General features: G+C 37.4%; 2 protein-coding genes across 3 annotated transcripts in view; both read left to right on the top strand.

Moving 5' to 3' along the window:
* Positions 1 to 7495, top strand: part of LOC121264666 — a 29723-nt gene extending 22228 nt beyond the window's left edge. The window contains exons 5-7 of one of the 2 annotated variants that reach the window (XM_041167950.1): positions 4871 to 5142; positions 6546 to 6791; positions 6833 to 7495. In XM_041167950.1, the coding sequence (XP_041023884.1) occupies positions 4871 to 5142; positions 6546 to 6791; position 6833 (519 nt within the window). In that variant the 3' untranslated portion in view covers positions 6834 to 7495. Of the gene's footprint in view, positions 1 to 4870; positions 5143 to 6545; positions 6796 to 6832 lie in introns of both variants that reach the window. The other variant, XM_041167951.1, reaches the window with a different exon arrangement.
* A 1075-nt stretch (positions 7496 to 8570) lies between these two features.
* On the top strand, positions 8571 to 17118 carry LOC121265749 (probable phospholipid-transporting ATPase 4). Its single transcript, XM_041169422.1, has 11 exons — positions 8571 to 10197; positions 10589 to 12045; positions 12157 to 12267; positions 12484 to 12760; positions 12948 to 13036; positions 13194 to 13278; positions 13785 to 13994; positions 14483 to 14608; positions 15925 to 16023; positions 16103 to 16294; positions 16414 to 17118. The coding sequence occupies exons 1-11, from the start codon at positions 9784 to 9786 to the stop codon at positions 17116 to 17118; spliced, it is 3765 nt and encodes a 1254-aa protein (XP_041025356.1). The 5' UTR covers positions 8571 to 9783.
* The last annotated feature ends 267 nt before the right edge of the window (positions 17119 to 17385 follow it).

Here is a 17385-nt window from a genome sequence, read left to right as displayed (position 1 = left end):
GGATAAGAATACCGTATCGGTGTTAACAAACAGTTGTTATTCCGGATAGGAATACACTTACTTTAGGTTTTGGCTATTCAAACTCAAGGATTGGATAGCTTATCCCTGCAACCAAACACTCCGGGCTTCAACTTTTTGCCGGCGACGAAGGCCCTTTCTGGTGTGGACGACGATGCCGGTACCCACAAACAAGGCCGACGAGTCCACCCCTGGTGCCCAGTACTGGAGAAGACGTCGGAGAGTGGCCGGAAACCACTTCAAACACTTTCGCCGACGACAAATGGAACCATCGTATTGATTCCGGCGGCGACGACGATGCCGGTAACTACAGACAAGGCCGACGAGTCCACCCCTCATGCCCAGTACCAGAGAAGACGTCGGAGAGTGGCCGGAAACTACCGTACACTACTAAGATCAATCCAACGTACATACGCTTTGATACCATGTAGTTACATATGGTAAAGATCTTACTCACTTCATTGATGGACAAAAATATATATACACTACATACAATTGACACTTATACCCTCACACACTTATACTAATCACAAGCATGTCTTTTACTTATTAAAAAAAAAAAAATTACAAACATGTCTTCTAACAGGATGAAATGAGAGTATCTTGCTATCCAAACCAGGACTAAATTGAGTGCGGATCAAACCATGAGACATTTCAAAGCACAAAAAAACATCAATTTTATTCCTAAACAAATAAATGTAGTCCGAGAACAAGGAGGGTGGCAGAGGAGGTGTTCTTAGTTGCTAGGATTTTGTTTTCTTGAAGTCTTGGGATTCCTAGAGTGTTTACGAGCCTCGACCAGGGTGTAGTTTCATGGACTAGACATGATTTCCTAGCTAAATTATAACTCCTAGGACACTTGGGAATATCAGCCAGTAGCTTCTAGGGCTCCAAGTATCTCCTGTTAATTGCTTGGGCTGCAGCCCAGGTCCAACATTAGGCCAAGAATTCAGCCCACCCATGAAAACAGTAAATAAATCATAAGGAAACCATGGGCCTGTGGGCCCAAAGCACAAATTTTAATCCAAACCCTAGAACGCTAGGGCTCGGGTCTTACAAACAACCAAGACATAATAGTGGTGTTTTCTGCTTGTCGTTTTCGTTTGTTCAATCATTGAATGTAGGTTATTGACTCTTCCCATTTAGCTATATCATTTTACCGCTACTTTTAATAAATTAGATAGCTGACTGAGACCAAACAAAGTAGTTGAGTCCATCTAATTTTACTATTGTGTTTGGAATTTTCATTGAGTGTGGTGAACTGACCCTCTACCCCCACTTTCTTTTATTTTTCGTGTTCCAATAATATATTACTTCTGGAAATCACTTATCCAACCAAATAGTTCAATCCAAATGAGATCTGTCAGCTAACAAGATTTCAAATAGAAAAAGCTACCGTATCGCCCATAAAGCAAAGGAAACAACACCAACAGAGATTCTAGATAGAATGGTATATCATATGGAATAATCCAAGATAAAACAATACTGGTTGTTTAATTTTGGTACCTCACTAAAAGACCTGTCGTTTACACGGGGATTGTTGCTACTGTCGACTAGGTTAGATGACTTGTTATTTCGGGCTGCACTGAATGACACATTGTTGTTGCATCTGAATGATCTGCCATTTGATAAACATATTAAACTCCATGTCATTTTAGAATCTACAGTATTGCTGTGAGTACTTGTTGGAAAAATTTGCTGCCATTGCCAGAAAACGCCGATATCACCATAGTACAACCCCCAAAACAACTGATGTAACACCCCCTTCCCGTAGGCTAGGAGTGCCACGTATTTTCCATAAAAATAATCCGGTAATAGATCCCATAATTTCATAATTAAAAAAAAAAAAAACTGAACTTTTATTATGCGGAAAAATGTCTAATAAAACTGTCTTCCAAAACATTAAATGAAATAAACTGAAATAAATTCATGTCATAAAAACATGTTTATTTTAGAAAGTCTGAACTAAAAAAAAATAAATGCTCCTTCTACTCCTGGCCTGCCTGCTCGTAATCATCATCTTCACCTGGGTGGTTAAAAACATGAAAACAAACTAAAATGAGTCGATGACTCAGTAAGAAATTTATCACAACGTAAACGTAATAAACATAAGATTTTCATAATAACTTTCATGCTGAGCTTAAAAAATTCATGACTGTTCATGCTGATGCTTATCCTATGTATGACTGTCTTAACTGAATTAACAAACTGATCTGACTGATTTAACTGATTTATCTGACTGGCTAACACACTTAACCCTGTGTGCAAGGTTGTGCACCAGCCCCACATCCCGCTACAGCAAGGGGAACTGCTGATAGTATTCTAGCATACTATGGTGGACCACGACTGAGTTCATGGCTTGCACACCACCCTAAACTGAACTGAACTGCATTGGTACCATGCATCTGAATGGCCATCTTATTAACTGATCTGATATTATCTTACACTTGAATTTAAGATGGCTTACGTGTCTTATACACATGAGATGCATGACATACTATATACATAATCATAAATTCTGAATTTAAACATGATGCGGAATGACATGGTCGTATGCTATGCTAGATGACATGCTTGCATATGACATGAGCGGTTCATAAATAGTGGCTATCACTGAACTGGCTTGGATAATACATACATATAAGCTAACTGTGATGATCCTAATTTATGATCAAATTTACTTACCTCGCTGCGTGTCTTCTTGAATAATACTTCGTAACTTGAGACCCATATTCAATAAATAACTATCACTAAATTGTTTGGAAATAAATAAATACTAATATCTTACTTAACTAAATTCGAAATTCTAAAATATAGTCAAACCAATATTTGTTTAACACTAAAATCAATAATTCATAGTATTTATATTACTTAAAATACTAATTTATAATTTAGTAGAAATACTCGAGCTATTTTAAAATAATTCACAAAAACTTAAATTCTTAAACTAAGTTTCATTTCTCAACATAATTATTAAATCTTATAAGAAACTTAACCAATTCCACTAAATTCTTAACATAGAAATTTTATTAAAATCTTACTAAATTGACAAAGGAAATTTAACTCAAACATTAGACTTAACATTATACTTTAAAACATATTTCTAATTCTTTAAACATTTTTTTATTAAAAAAAATGAACCTTTAATTAACTACATTTATTTAATAACTCAACTAGTAATATTAAACTCAATAAATTTCACTAAAATAATTATTGAAATAAAATAAGATCAAATTCAATTAAACATTATTATAATCTGCAAAAAGTCAAAACTCTGGCCCATAAATATAATACTGCAACAAGAGCCCAATCAAAAGAACAGGCTCAACACACGCACGCACAAGGGCTTAGGGCCCAACGGCCCAATAAGACCCACGGATTCTTGAAAGAATCCGAAAACCTGGCTAACAAACAAAGGAAAACAGAGAGTTGAGAGCGAGGGAGAGGGTCTGCGATGGAGGAGCTCACCGAGGGAGAGGGGCTAACTCGACGGCAGTTCTGGTGGCTGGGAGTGGTCGGCGGCGCGACTGGGGGTTCCTACGATGGTGCGGCACCGAGTGAGAGAAAGAGAGAGAGAGTTTAGAGAGAGAGAGAGACTGAGCCGAGAACTACCGAAAACAAAAACAAGGCTGCGGCGGTCGAGATCTTACCGGAAGGGAGTGGGTGTGCTGGGGCTGAGCTGGTCGGCAGTTTCTGGTTCCACGGGTGGTGCTCTGATGTCCTATGGTGGTCGGCGGCGGTTGGAAGAATCTAAGGCTTAAACGGCAGTATTTTGGTACTCTGGGTGTTTCAGTAGCAGATGCTTTGGAGTGGCTCATGAGATACTCCTCTCGTACGAGGTAAGCGATATTTATAATGGTAGGTGATAGAGAATTAGAGAAACCCTAGAAGAGCATAGACGTGCATGAGTAGAGGAATACACGGCACTAGAGTTGGTGTTCCACTAGGACGCTAGCAAAACAAACAAAATCACCGAGAGAAACATACGGGTTGGGTGGTTTGAAGTTCTCAACAGAGGCTAACAAAGTGATGAGGTTCGGTGACTAGAAGAAAAAAATTTTAAACTTTAAATTTCAAAACAAAACCGTAGTAACAAAATCTGATACACTTTAGAAATCCTTATTAAAACAAAACTCTAACAAATCATAAATCGCAACTATAATAGAAAATATAAAGATAAAGTACATATAAATTCTGATAAAACTATAATCATAAAAATATAAATTCTAAAAATATAAGTTTTGTAGAAAAATTACTTATATACCCTAAAACCAAAACTGGTATGTCACAACTGATGATTCCAAAAAACTTCAAAAGAACACAAACCAAGCTACAAAAAGGGACAGAGAAGAAAGAGCATTAATTGGGTCCACCGTTTGTTAACATGCATTGCATATGCAAAGCAGATCTGCCAGCAACAAACATGTGACACGTGGTCTGTTTTAAGCTTATTAGAACCATTCCAAGACTTGAGTGTGCATCTCCTTAAGCCAATGAAAGCATATGTACAACTGATGTCAGCATCCATGCAAAACACGGTGCTCCATATAGTGGTTCTATGTATAATTCTTTACCCCTGACATATTAAGCATTCAAAATCTTGGAATGTGTCATAAACATGAAATGTTATTAAAATTCTATTTTTTATACTTTCTAGCCATATTATGACTACATGGTGCAAAACATTAGACATTGACATTTGTGATCTTGCTCTTTCCTGTATATGGACGCTCAATCTCGTTTAAATTGGGGAGGGGAGGGGGGGGGGGGGGGGGGGGGGTGGTGGGGTTGTTGGGGGAGAAAATCACATAGACAGATTGCAATGAATCAACATATTTTACTTGTATTGCAGGGAAAAGTTGAAGACCTAATTGGAACTGCCTTGAGCAATTATGCCATTGGAGCTGCTGAGGACTGCTCTAGAAAATTAGATATGTTTGTTGATTCCAATGTGTTGGATGCTATTCAGAGATCAGCTTCAAATCCTTGGGTTTCTGAGACACCTTATGCGAAAAATGCATGTATGCCAGACTTGAGTGTGCTTTTGATTGATTCAACAAAATTGGACGGAGATTTTGTGGATGCTTTTCTGTGGTGGAGTAAAGTTCTCAATTTGAATGAAAGGTTTCAAATTCTCCTCTTGTCATTTCAAATTGATTTTGTTTTCTTCTATTCTTTTATATTGGCTAAACTAGAGCATCACCTGCTATACTTTGGATCTAACTTTGATATACTTCACAGTTTCAAATTAAGCCTCTCTGGAAAGTAAACGATCAGACTGTTGGGAGTTGGGACCATTGTCCAGTTAGGAGATTTGATGGATTTTGGTCATGAGTCTAGTTAAGTCATTTGAATTTCTTTTCATGTATATATGCCCACTGCCCGATTGAATACATTAAAGAAAGAGAAAGTTCTAAAAAAAAATCAAAAATAAAAAATGGAGAAAAGGAGCTCTGGTTTGGAATTTCGCCACCACACCATTGCTGGAGTCATCGCTGCTGCTGTCAGAGTCATTAGGGTCTTATATAACCCTGTCTTGTTTGTTTATAATTTAGAACCATGCCTAGGTGCCAAAGAATCTTGCTTGGTGGATCTAGATTTAACAATGCTGTTGCAGCATTTGATATGGTTTGGACTTGGAGTATGAATTGGTAAGTTGTGGATTCTGCTTGGTGAAAACTGAATTCATTGTTTGGTGAAAGTTGTGGTGGGTGAGCATGAGGGCCCACTTTGGAGGCTTTGGTGGTGGCATAGTTCAGAAATTTTTGGTCTAAAGTAGATGGTGTACTTTCAACTATCACTTGAGTCCCAACAGTCTGATTGTTTACTTAATAAAGTGTCAACCTTCAATTGCTTCATTGAAAATACAACAGGTTTGGACCAAAAATAAATGGGTCATGCTGTAATTAACCATGTTCGTCTTACTTTTCTGCGTCTGTCTCTCTCAACAGTTGCCAGGGCTCCAGAGAAATCTTTGTAAACTTCAGGGTACTCTTGGCAGTTTAGTGTGAGTTTATTCCACCAGTGAGAGTATTTAATATGGAAAGTTTCCTCTGCTCTGTAAGGGTTGGGGACAATTTTTGACATACGAAATCATGCCCATCATCTGGTTGGTGATGATCAGCAAAGTGTCAATATCATGGATTAAGACATCTCAGGAAAATTCTGTTCCCTGCATCCATACGAGTGTCCTGTGTCAATTTTGTTTTTCCCTTAACGCATGTCCAATATAAAAAATTTATGGAAAAGCAGGAAGGAGTCTCAAGAAGCTATTTATGGAGTACTTATAAAAAAAAAGAAGAAGCTATTTATGGAGTGTGAAATACAAAGGAGCACCAACTTTAGGGAGTTCCTTCAAACTCAGACTATTAATAACATAAATAAATCTCCATGGGCTTAGTCCAAAACAGATTTATTCTCTTTTTTTTCTCCAATTTGCGATATTGTGTTTCTTGATGTTCCTTTGGCTTCCCAACAGAAGTGGAGTTTCTTGGTCTCATTTGTTGTTGTATAATTTGTGTTGGTAGGAGCAGTGGAAAAAATTCGGCCATTGTCTTAGCACTCTACAATAAATATCTCAAGCTTTCTAATTCTTGGTCGGTCACACTTGCAACATCTTCAGAAACGATCAACAATACTAGGGTTATCCAGTATGACATACCCAACAGTGTTTGTTCTCAATTTGGAAGTGGTGCTACCCCACAGATTTCGGGTAATGGAAATATCTGGAAGCATTACCTTTCCCCAATGTCAGATCAAATCTTGGGAAGCTAGGATTTCACCTTCCTCCAAACAGCATGACTGTACAGGGGGTGGATTTTGGCTTCGAAAGAAAGAATACTGCAGTACATAATGCCATAAATCTCACCAAAGGTGAAAATATTACAACTGGCGGACATTTGTGAAATTCCTATTTCATTTTGTTTTATGTTCAGGTGTTGATTTGTACTTTTCATACACTACTGTATATTTGTGGGTAATTCATTCATTCATTCAGGAGTGGTGAAGGATGTGCTCTAAATAATAGCCAAAAAGTGTATAAAATATGTATGGTAGCGAAAACTGCATGGAAAACTACTCAATAGTCTTTTATGGATGGATTATTTCAGCCTAGAGAGAAAGTTGACTTTTCTTGTCAGCAGAAAGCATAGATTTGCATTGAAAAGGCTACTAAAGTCGTGCACCATCAATTGATTTTGTTAACAGTATTGGATATGAAATTTAAAGGATTATTCGAACAGAAAATTAACAAGGTTGGACAGCTTGGAAATTGTTGACATAATTTTGTATGGAACTTGCTGCTATAATTTTGTGTAAGAAACAAAAACAGATGTCCAAGGAACAAGCGGTATCTATGTATGTATGTATGTTTGGTGGATTCCCAGGTTACAGAGTCTTGGAGTTTAACTTTGCTGGTGGACAGCATAATATGTACAATGAGTTCCCTTGTATGCAGCTTTGTACCAAGATTATTTCATTCTTGGTCCAGTAATTTCTGTTTTTCTTCATTCACTGGTTACATTTCCTGCAATAGCAGTGTCTTAGGTTGAATCAATTTGCCATTTTCTTCTCAATAGATGTTGATTTAGTTGTTATCATCTTCATGTTATCTTTGATTCCATTTGTGTCGCTCGTAAACTCTGATTTTGGGATAGGTTGATGCCGGCATCTGATTAATCCATCATGATTGTCACATTTGGTGAAGCATGTTATAGTTTTATAGTCATTACTTGTCTTAAGTTTACTACAGCTTGTACTGTTACATCTTCTAGTTCCACTGAAAACTTGGGATTTCACCAAGAATTTTAGAGGATCTTGATCCATGCTTGTTAGACCGCCATGTCCTGAACCTAGGGATGCAGTGTTCTTGATTAAAGAGCGCCACGAAGTTCTGCCCGCCGTGAAGAAAGAATCAGAGTGATGATGCATTTTGGTTTGTTGGTATTGCATTCCCAAGGCCTCAGTTATGGTTTGTTGATGAAAATAACGCTTGAGCAAAGTGGACAAGAGTTTTAAAATAGTAGCCGTTGCTTGCGAGGTACTCTTCTTAATTAATTGTCACGTACTCCATCATCTGCGAGTTCTTTAAACCCGGAGTATTCGTTTCCGTTACAATAAGTACTGGTTTATCCGGCTGTTGAGCTCTTTGATTTTTATTTTGATTTGAATTATGCTATTTACAAGTCGGTATGTAAACACATCGTTTACTGTAGCACCCATTTCAGTTTTAAAAGAAGTCAATACAAATAATTTTTTTATGGTAACTAAGCACAAGGGGTTGGCCCAAATGGTGAATGTCTTGGTCATGTGGTATCGGTTTAACACTTCATGGGCGCAAACAATCATTTGGGGCCACACCCTCTGGTGAAAAGTCAGCTATTTAACCAGTTCTATTGGAAAACTTCTGAGGGTGTGGTGCACGGGACCGGAGTTTATCTTGAAGGGTTAGGTCTGAACGGCCCTACCTTGGAGAGGTCCTCCGACATTAAAAAAGAAATAATTTTGTATGGTAGCTGATGTGGAATGCTTCTTCAACTTCAATGGTGTGTTGTGTGTCAATAAAGAAGCCTGCAAGTCAGATTTTGTTTTTTTCTCATTATTTTTCTCCTTTATTATTCTGTTTTCCTTCTCCGCAATACTAAGAGGGCGGTGATCACCTTGTAGCGTGATGGTCTTTGCTCCCTCTCACAAGATCCTTATTTTATTCATCACCTGGGGCTGCCGGCCTTTCCATCTTAGACAAATTACTTATTTTCCCTCAACTCTTAAGGGATCATATTCAGCAGCTTTGGGTTCCATACACAATACTTTATTCAAAACCCAAGTAAGAGGAAGATTATAATAATCGAAAGATGGTTCCAAATGAGTGATGATTCGATCGTGAGAGTAATATTTTAATCCGAAGCATTAATGGGTTTGTTGACTTGCATTACTAAAGTCAATTATTCAAGTTAATTTTAGAATGGAGATGCAATCTGGGATGATCCAAGTGAGCGATAGTTGAGTTTATCATGCAGAGCCTTGGAATGTAGCCATCTGATCTACAAAATGCTTTTAGAGCTGCAAGATGAATATGGATCATATCTTGAAGGCATATAATGATCGTTCTCATGAGGATTGTTGCTACCACTACGAATGCTACTGTTTGCAAGATTTGATTGGTGATCTCGAGGTTGTGTAAACAGAATTAACTGGCAAACTTAATATACAGCTAACCGTATGATGTGGAATTTTTTATTCATATTGTGGGAGTGGTAAGATTGATTTGGCCATATTCAAGGCATATTTTAACTACAGGTAATCTTTCGCCATAAGGGTTTTTCGATAAGACATGGGTACCGTCCTCTTATAGCGGTGGCTTTGATGTGGCTCAGAAGGGACATGTTGTTTATGCTTGAAGTACGGCTGTGGAATGCAGCGAATGCTCACTAGATCCAAGAAATAAGTCCAAAGTTCGGCATTGGGAGTTTCTTTTTCTTAAGATATTGATGATAATGAAAGGTCGAGAAATTCAAGAATCACATAAAACAAAGAAAAGATGGGTGCAGAAAAGACATGATTACCATATGAGTGTTGTTAATTACTTACTTTGGTGGTGCTTAAAATTTGATTTTTCCATGGCTAGTTTTAGCACCAAATCTAAGTTTCTTTAATTCTTGAGGCTTCCAGTACTTCCTGAGGGTCCTGTCCTTGGCATGATATCTGAAAAGTATGATTTCATCTTGTTAGTGAGGGCTTAATTTACAGTTTTGATGCCTAAATAAAATGCCAGAGTCATCAAGGAGAACGACTAAGGGGAAGATAAGATGGAGCAAACTGTACAACTTCACATGCTTGCGACCCTCCACTGCAGATTCTGTAGTTCATCAAGAGCACCTTGGTCAGCCTGGATTTTCTCGTCAGGTTCTCTGCAATGAACCTCAACTACACAAGACCAAACCTCACAAATACCCCAGCAATTATGTATCCACAACTAAGTACAATGTAGTAACTTTTCTTCCCAAATCACTTTTTGAGCAATTCCGCAGAGTTGCCAATCTTTACTTTCTCTTGGCAGCGGTGCTGTCTGTCACTCCTTTGGCTCCTTTTTCTCCTGTAAGCTTGGTTGCTCCCTTAGTCTTTGTAATTGGGATTAGCATGCTTAAAGAGGCTGTGGAAGATTGGCATAGGTTCTTACAGGTAACTACTGCAACCAAAACATGGTGGAAGGATTATATAGAACGCTTGTTAAAAGAAGTGGATGATAACTATCTGTACCTGTAAGCTTTATATCTTTTCAGGTTAAACATGTTCTGTCTATGGCATGTTCTCTCCGATATGTTCAATGGTTTTTTTTTTTCATCTCCTGCCATATCAGTTAGAATATAGATTTTTGAGTCTAGCACAGTGCCATCATATTTTGTTGTTGTTTCCTGACACTACAACAGGCTATGGAAATACTTCTTCACAAATAAATATTTTCAAGCTTCTTCTCTTTGCATGTTTCACTGCTTTCCGATTTAGCTGTTTCATTGGTTTACCATTGATGTTGCAGTATGTAGTAAATCATATTAATAATCACACCTTGCAGGACTTGAATGTGAACTCTCGAACTGTAAAGGCTCGTGTAGGAAACGGCAGATTTGCTGAGAAAACATGGAGAGAACTTTCTGTAGGAGAAGTCATCAAAGTTCATAAGAATGAATATTTTCCAAGTGATCTCCTCTTTCTATCTTCCAGCTACGAGGATGGAATTTGTTATGTAGAGACCATGAACCTTGATGGAGAAACAAATCTGAAAGTTAAAAGATGCTTAGAAGCAACATTCGGCATGAATGAAGATGAAGAACTCAGCAAATTCAAAGGCACTGTCCGTTGTGAGGACCCAAATCCAAATCTTTACACCTTCGTGGGCAATTTGGAGTTTGAAAATGAATCATATGCCTTGTGCCCTGCTCAGGTGCTTCTAAGAGATTCAAAACTTCGTAACACTGATTACATTTATGGAGTAGTTATTTTTAGCGGGCCTGATACAAAAGCAGTACAAAACTCCACAAGGTCGCCATCTAAACGTAGCCGGATAGAAAAAAAGATGGATCATGTGATTTATCTTCTTTTTTCATTTCTTTTTTTGATATCATTAGTCACCGCAATTTCTTCTGCATTCTTTCTGAAATACGAGATGGTTGAATGGTTGTACCTTCGATTGCAACATGATGACGATCCGTTCTTCAATCCCTTAAGGCCTGAGGTTTCTGGTTTTCTGCACTTTACGAGGGCCCTAATTTTGTATGGCTACTTGATCCCCATTTCTTTATATGTTTCCATTGAAGTGGTGAAAGTTTTACAAACCATGTTAATCAACAAAGATATTGAAATGTATGATGAATTAACATGCAAGTCTGTTCGAGCCCGAACTTCAAATTTAAATGAAGAACTGGGTCAGGTAGAAATTATTCTTTCGGATAAAACAGGGACTTTGACTCGTAATGAGATGGAATTTAGAAAATGCTCAATTGCAGGAACCTCATATGGGGGTGATATAAAGGAAGTTGATCTTGCTGCATCTAGAAGAATGAATAGTTGTGCTGAGACCTATCGATGCAGTATGGACGAATCCAACACTAGTCACAGCTTTGAGTTGTCTGAATTCTCTGAGGCTGACATCATGGTCACTGAAAAGGCAATTCTAGGTGGCCGAGAAGATGGGGAGAATCAGAGCAATGAAAACCCAGAAATCTCTACTGTGGGGAAGGAATCTGTTATCAAGGGTTTCAACTTCACGGATGATAGGCTCATGAACAATCAATGGATATACAGATCCAACTTATTTGATATCATAATGTTCTTCAGAGTCATGGCTCTATGCCACACAGGCATACCTGTTGAAGCCAATCAGACTGATAAGCTGAAGTATGAGGCTGAGTCACCAGAAGAAGTGGCTTTTTTGGTAGCTTCACAAGAATTTGCATTCCAATTTTTCCGAAGAACCCAATCTGTAATGGTTCTCAAGGAGCTGGATCCTTCCTCTGGAAAGGTGGTGGAGAGGTAAATCATTCAGTAGCTGTGTTTCTCTCTATTTCTTGTTTACACTTTAGTAGTTCCTTTCCATTGCATTCATGTAAATGCTTAAAAGACAACATCTAAGATTATTTTCAGGGAATACAAGATTTTACATTTGTTGGAGTTCAGTAGTTCACGGAAGAGAATGTCAGTCATAGTGAGGAATAAAGATGGTCAGATCTTTCTCTTTTGCAAAGGTGCCGACAGGTGGGTTAGCTACTCACTATATTCCATTAGTTGATTCCAGGAAGCTATGTAAAACATCCATGTCAAAATAACAAAAATTTTAAAACTGATTCTAAAACTTCAAAATGAGGAGTCTTTCCTTTGAGTGTGTGTATGTGTGTTTGTGTCTGGCAGTAATTTAAAACTTGAACTCTTTCAAATTTCTACCTCATTGATCCTGTTGGTTTTGGTTTTCAGCATTATCTTCGACAGGCTTGCAGAAAATGGTAAATCATACCAAGAAGCAACAGCTTTGCACCTTTCAAATTATGCAGAAGATGGTTTCCGCACTCTAGCATTTGCATATAGGATTATAGAGACTGCAGAATACGAACATTGGAACTCAATATTTTCAGAGGCTAAGACCACAATAGGTCCTGAAAGAGATGAATTATTAGATAAAGCATCTGAAATGATTGAAAAAGATCTGATTTTATTGGGGGCTGCTGCTGTTGAAGACAAGTTACAGAAAGGGGTCAGTCCACTCTCTCTCTCTCTCTCTCTCTCTCTCTCTCATTATGCTGTTATTCTAACAGGGAAGCTTTTGTATATAAGTTGGACCTTTGTGCAATTATGATGCCCATTTATGGCTTCAGGCTCTGTTTTCTTCTTTTTCATATATTTTCATTATCCATACATTTCCCTGAACTTACATACGCCAGGTTCCAGAGTGCATAGATAAACTTGCCCAAGCAGGGCTAAAAATATGGCTGCTCACAGGTGACAAGAAGGAAACTGCAGTAAATATTGGGTGAGACTTGTTCTTATTTCAATACTTACAGTGATCTAAGGAATCATATGGTAGGTTGCAGCTAACAGTTATTGATTTTCTTCTTCTTCTTCTTCTTCTTCTTCTTCTTCTTCTTCTCCTTGTTTGTCTTCTTCTTTTCCCCCATCCAAATTGGCAGATTTTCTTGTAGCTTACTTCAGCAGGATATGAAGCAGTTCCATATATGTTTGAGCAAAGAAGCTGAGACTAAGAGCCAAGTGAAGGTGAGAAATCACCTCATCTATGATGTCAAAAGATTCCATGTATTTTTGTAGCATCTTAAAGTAGAGGAGAATGGAGAAAATGATAAGTAAAATTGTAATTTTTGCAGTAATCATTCCATCACTAAAGAATTCTGGGAGATTATTTCCTTTCATCTATACCAGGCAAACAGCCAGAACTTTAATAAATCTGGATTGCAATGCATATAATTTGTTATTGGGTTTGACACTTTTTGGATAAGTGAAAAGTGACTGTATAAAGAGAAGATCAAAAAGTACAAGAGCCTATCAGAACTATACAATTGGTTTAACACATGCAGAATGTTAGCTTAGAGGTTTTTATTTGATTTCCTTGAATAAATATCATATTTAGATCTACCCACCCTTAAGCCAACCCTAGAGGTGAAATTGACTTCATGGTGAGCTTTCTGTCTAAAATGCAGAGTCATATAATTTGCAGCACCTGAAGGTGAAGTGGAGTTGACATCTTTTCTTTTTCTAGTTTTCAGGCAATGAAAGAAGACCTTTTATATCAAATTGAAAATTCTTACCAAGTGATGTGTGAAGAATGCAATAAAGACTCTCCCTTTGCCATGGTGGTAGATGGAAAAGCTCTTGAAGTCGCTTTGACAGATGGCGTAAAGAACCAGTTCTTACAGTTGGCTGTTAATTGTGCCTTTGTTATATGCTGTCGAGTGTCTCCGAAACAGAAAGCGTTGGTAAGCTTTTTGTGTTTATCTTTACAAGAAGATAATCTAACATAGGTTATGTCCCATTAGAACTGAATTCCACTTCATTTCTAGTGCCTTGTTAGTTTGCTTCTAGAAAATTGTGACACAAGATTGAAACATATGAATGTTTAGCATTTCTCATAAAGACTACATTATGATCCTCAACAATTAATTGTGGTCATAGTGAGTCTGGTTGTGCTACGACTTTTGCATCACCATGTAGTGTGATGCACAAACCAATTCCATATTCAGGCGACATCCACTAGCACCCTGAGGTCAATCTTATATCACAATTACTTCATAAACATTTTAACTATGTATAAGCTCAGCAATCTGGTTTGTGCAAATTGGGTTGGTACACCTTTTTATTTTATTTTCTAAAACCAGAAAATCTTATCAATGATCTAATTCCAGTACTATATTCACTAATCAAATTTTCAAAAACTTACTTAGTCTCACAAATGTGGCATTTACAGATTACTCGATTGGTGAAAGAGTATACGGGCAAGACAACCCTTGCCATTGGAGATGGGGCAAATGATGTTGGCATGATTCAAGAAGCTGATATCGGTATTGGGATCAGTGGCATGGAAGGAATGCAAGTAAGCCTCATGGTCCTCCTTATATATTACTGATTGCTAGGCATTGGTATTCTTCTTTACAATTTCCCTTAAGCTCGTTAACAGGCAGCATACACCTAGCATGCTTTTTACTGCTTAACGCTAAAAATGATTATCTTAAAACAAGTGAGACAGGCACTTAGTAAAGAAGCTCACTCATGGAACTGCTAGCAGCTGTAAAGTTGTCATCTATTTCTAAATGCATGTTAGTCTAGCGGAATTCTGTAACTGGTTGATTGATAATTGAGTTGTAATATTATCAGCAGTACCACTCTCTAATCCCTCATCCTCTTTTGTTTTCACAACCCATCTCATCTAATCATTACAACTTTCCCAAATTTTCGTACAAAATAAAATAAACAATTCAACTTTTTCAAATCCCAAAACAAAAATAATATTAAAAAAATATATTATAACAATATTTTATTCAACTTTCAACTTTATCTCAACTCATCTCATCTCATCTCATCTGTTTGGTTGTACCTTACACATCAAACATATGATACAGCCCATTAAAACTCATGGCCTGTCCCTTTTGAATCTATTATTCGTTACTTCGAGTGCAAACAGGTTATAATGTCTTAGGCAGTGTGCCATGATACAGACAAATGCACCCCGTGCATGTTCTTAAGTTTTATAGAGAATAGAATAATCCATTATGATTAGAACTTGAAACAAAGAAATTCTTAAAGGAATGGTGTGAAAATTGTTGTTGCATTCTACAAGAGAAAGGAAAAAAAGGTCACTTCTATCTCGCAGGAGGCCTTTACACCTAGCTTTCTAACAAGATTTCAAGTCAGAAAGAAAAATGTACACATGATAACAACAACAACAACAACAACAACAACAACAAAAAGAAATCACTGAGTTCAATGATCTGCACATTATTCTTTGGGGGGAAGGGGAGAGAGAGAGAGAGAGAGAGAGAGAGAATCATTTGCAGTCTAACGTTAATCCCGATTGAGGGGGACCATGAGATTTTACAAGGTTGACGATATAAACTCAGGATTTCTTTCTTTGGTTACTCTTTACATCCTTGGGCATCTAATAGGATCATAATGCCTTACATTAAGGGACCGACGATCTGAGCCATGAATGATGGCACCAAAATGGGCTCCTTTCTTTTTTTTTTTTTTTTAGTATTTTGCATGTCATTCCCAGTAGTGAAATTCCAAGCCTGAAATATGAAAAATGTACTTGTGTCCAAAAATATCAGCTTGAATTATACGAAAGAGAGAACAGATTCCGATATGCACTATGATTTATGAATGTTGCTAAAAATTCTGATTTAACATCAGGCAGTAATGGCAAGTGACTTCTCATTGCCTCAATTCCGATTTTTAGAGAGGTTACTTATAGTTCATGGGCACTGGTGTTACAAGAGAATTTCCAAAATGGTAAGTCCTTAATTATCTCATGATCTTTGTACTGTAGTTCTGATCTCTAATTGTGAACTTGTTTACTTTCTTGGTGTAGATTCTCTACTTTGTATACAAGAACATTGTACTTGGCCTCACTCTATTCTATTATGAATGTTACACAAGTTTCTGTGGGGAGGTCCTATATGATGACTGGTACTTGGTGCTGTTCAATGTGATTTTGACATCATTGCCAGTGATATCATTAGGAGTCCTAGAGCAGGATGTTTCCTCTGAAATATGCCTCCAGGTAGGAAGAAACACATAAATAGCAACACATGTGATTCCCCTATCTATTCCTCTCTTGCTTTCCAAACACTAACATTAATATAAGGGTTTTGACATATATATTCTTTTGAAATGGAACAGTTCCCTTCCCTTTATAAACAGGGTCCAAAGAACATATACTTTGCTTGGAAGCGCATCATTGGTTGGATATTGAATGGTGTGGTAGCTTCTCTAATCATTTTTCTTGCCAATATATACATACTCTCCTCTGCCGCATTCCGACAGCAGGGAGAAGTTGCAGATGTTGCACACCTTGGTGGCATTACATTCACATGCATAATCTGGACTGTAAATTGCCAAATTGCTCTAGTTATCAGCCACTTTACTTTGATCCAACATCTTTTTATATGGGGTAGCATATTGTCCTGGTACATCTTCCTGCTTGTGTATGGTGCTCTTCCTCCTGCCTACTCAAAGAAAGGATTTCATCTCTTCATGGAAGCTATTGGCAGTGCACCAGTGTATTGGATGATTACATTGATTGTCACAGTAGTTTCTCTTCTACCATACTTCATGCACATTGTCATCCAACGTTTATTCTATCCCCTGGATGATCATATCCTTCAAGAAATGAAGTATTGCAAGAAAGAAAGTATCAACAATCAAGTATGGCAAAGGGAGCAATCCAACTCAAGGAAGAGCACCCTGATAGGGCTTTCTGCCAGAGTTGATGCAAGGATTCAATATTTGAAAGAACACTTGCACCAGAGGACAAAATCAATATATAGATCAGTAACAAGCAGCCCAATATACAAGTCATTGACAAGCAGCCCATTATTTCAATGAGTCTGCAAGCTTTCTGGAATCTTTTATACGAATTCTTAATTAATTTTAAAGCCTATTTTCTTCAATTACATTATTTTTTTTCCCCTGGGTTTTATCATTTTGATTCATTTGCTTTTTATTTCCAGTAAGTTCGGTTTGGAGCTTATTCTTGAGTTGGAATATTGTAATAAATCATCTGAGGTTGAATGAATTTCATACATATAGAAGAGTTTCCTATCTCTATACTTGTGTTTCTTCTTAAATATTCTAAAGGATGTAATACTTCCT

Source organism: Juglans microcarpa x Juglans regia, chromosome 5D, assembly GCF_004785595.1.
Source record: "Juglans microcarpa x Juglans regia isolate MS1-56 chromosome 5D, Jm3101_v1.0, whole genome shotgun sequence".
Lineage (NCBI taxonomy): Eukaryota > Viridiplantae > Streptophyta > Magnoliopsida > Fagales > Juglandaceae > Juglans > Juglans microcarpa x Juglans regia.
This window is presented reverse-complemented; position numbering and strand designations above follow the sequence as displayed.

What these genes read in the sequence shown, in the direction of transcription:
- LOC121265749 (XM_041169422.1), top strand. Translation starts at nt 9,784, where the DNA reads ATGCCAGAGTCATCAAGGAGAACGACTAAGGGGAAGATAAGATGGAGC. An exon ending in GAAACTGCAGTAAATATTGG is followed by an intron (nt 13,037 to 13,193) that starts GTGAGACTTGTT and finishes CCAAATTGGCAG; the next exon opens with ATTTTCTTGTAGCTTACTTC. An exon ending in GTGGCATGGAAGGAATGCAA is followed by an intron (nt 14,609 to 15,924) that starts GTAAGCCTCATG and finishes ATTTAACATCAG; the next exon opens with GCAGTAATGGCAAGTGACTT.